At 35.9% G+C, this 1,528-nt stretch overlaps 1 protein-coding gene across 4 annotated transcripts in view; it reads left to right on the top strand.

Moving 5' to 3' along the window:
* The window catches only part of LOC106464027 (protein phosphatase 1K, mitochondrial-like), a 63,775-nt gene that overhangs the window by 44,316 nt on the left and 17,931 nt on the right, over window positions 1–1,528 (top strand). For all 4 annotated transcript variants that reach the window (XM_013924135.2, XM_013924137.2, XM_022391675.1 and 1 more), the window contains exon 4: window positions 304–467. In XM_013924135.2, the coding sequence (XP_013779589.1) occupies window positions 304–467 (164 nt within the window). The remainder of the gene's footprint in view (window positions 1–303; window positions 468–1,528) is intronic.

The following is a 1,528-nucleotide window of genomic DNA, read 5'->3' as shown; positions in this document are numbered from 1 at the left end:
ATATATATATATGTGTGTTTTTATAGAATTTCAAACAATAGGACAACTGAATATAATAATGTCCTTTTTCCTCTAAGAAACAGTTGTGGCCAAAATAACTTGTTATACCAGACATTCGGTGACAATTCACTTTCAGAGTTCTAACAATATATAACTGCAGCATAAATGTGTCTTTAAATGCTAATTCTTGAAAGAATTGTTAATGGCCATAGTTTTATATTCCTGGTTTTGATCAATAAAATACATGTTTCTATACACCTCATTTTTAACTAATGCTGATAGTTTTATACTGTGTCATTTCAGAAGAAGAAGCTGCAGTTTCAGGAACAACAGCAACAATATGTCTTCTAAGGAACAGCATAGAGCTTGTCGTAGGTCATGTAGGAGATAGTAGAGCATTACTTTGTAGAAATGGTGATGTTCAAAAATTGACAGTTGATCACCATGGAACTTTAAAGTCAGAAAAGGTATATGATAAACTGTTGTAATAATGTTTAGTTTCAGAATACAGTGCTGTAAACAGTGGTAGCATAGTTTTTTTGCTATATTTAGTTTTATTTTTCCTAAATGTGACTTAATTATCCTTTTCTGTTGTAAACACTGCCGGTGAGCTTGAAACTGTAAGAAAGTGATGAATGATTTTTGTAACATATACATCAAGATTTTGTGTACTGTATTATTTATGTCCAATGAAAGGGGTTTACGTTGAAAGAACTTTACACAAAAATGGAATTTAATTGAAAAACTGAAACTTTGTGTTATTTTGCTGTGAAAAGGTCTTTCACTTAATACTAGAGCTCTTTTATGTAGGCTGAGTTACAACATAAAAAGATGATTGATACTGAGCAAAACATACCTCCATAGCTATTACTCAACCACCAGAGTTTCTTCTTTGCCCGTCTAATCATTGGTCTGATTTTTTCTCGCTTGCTCCAGTCTTTTATGCCCCACTCAATTGCCCTTGGTGATATACACTCATTGGTCACAAGTAAATAGATACCTAATTTTTCATCATTTAACGGATTTATGCTAACTAATTTGTGTTCACAGAGCACTATATAAATGAAAATGGTCCACATACACTAATTATCTTGTGCTACAACATGCCTAGAACTCAAGGTTCTCTCGAATTGTCAGATTTTGTTAGAAGAAGGATAGTTGGTCAAGCAGATGGTGGAATAAGTCAGCGGCACATTTTTCAGAATTTGGGAATCCCACTCTCGACAGTCAACAGAATCATCATGCAGTTCAGGAAACACGGCAAGGAAACAACTGAGCAGCATCCGGGTCGTCCTGGTCCATCGGAGAGGACAAAAAGGGCTGTCAAGAGGAGCATCGAAATGGATCCCAGATTAACTACTCCAGAAGTGGCCAAAGTTGGTGGGATGAGCCCAAAATCTGTTCAATGGATTCTCCACAGATTGGGTTATCGTTGCAGAGCAGCTAGATGGAAGCCCTTATTAAGTAAGACCTGCCAACATAGTCAGACGAAAGAAGTGGACAAGTGATATGATGATGAAGCCTCTGA

This window comes from Limulus polyphemus, unplaced genomic scaffold (assembly GCF_000517525.1).
Source record: "Limulus polyphemus unplaced genomic scaffold, Limulus_polyphemus-2.1.2 Scaffold1544, whole genome shotgun sequence".
In the NCBI taxonomy this organism is placed as follows: Eukaryota; Metazoa; Arthropoda; class Merostomata; order Xiphosura; family Limulidae; genus Limulus; species Limulus polyphemus.
This window is presented reverse-complemented; position numbering and strand designations above follow the sequence as displayed.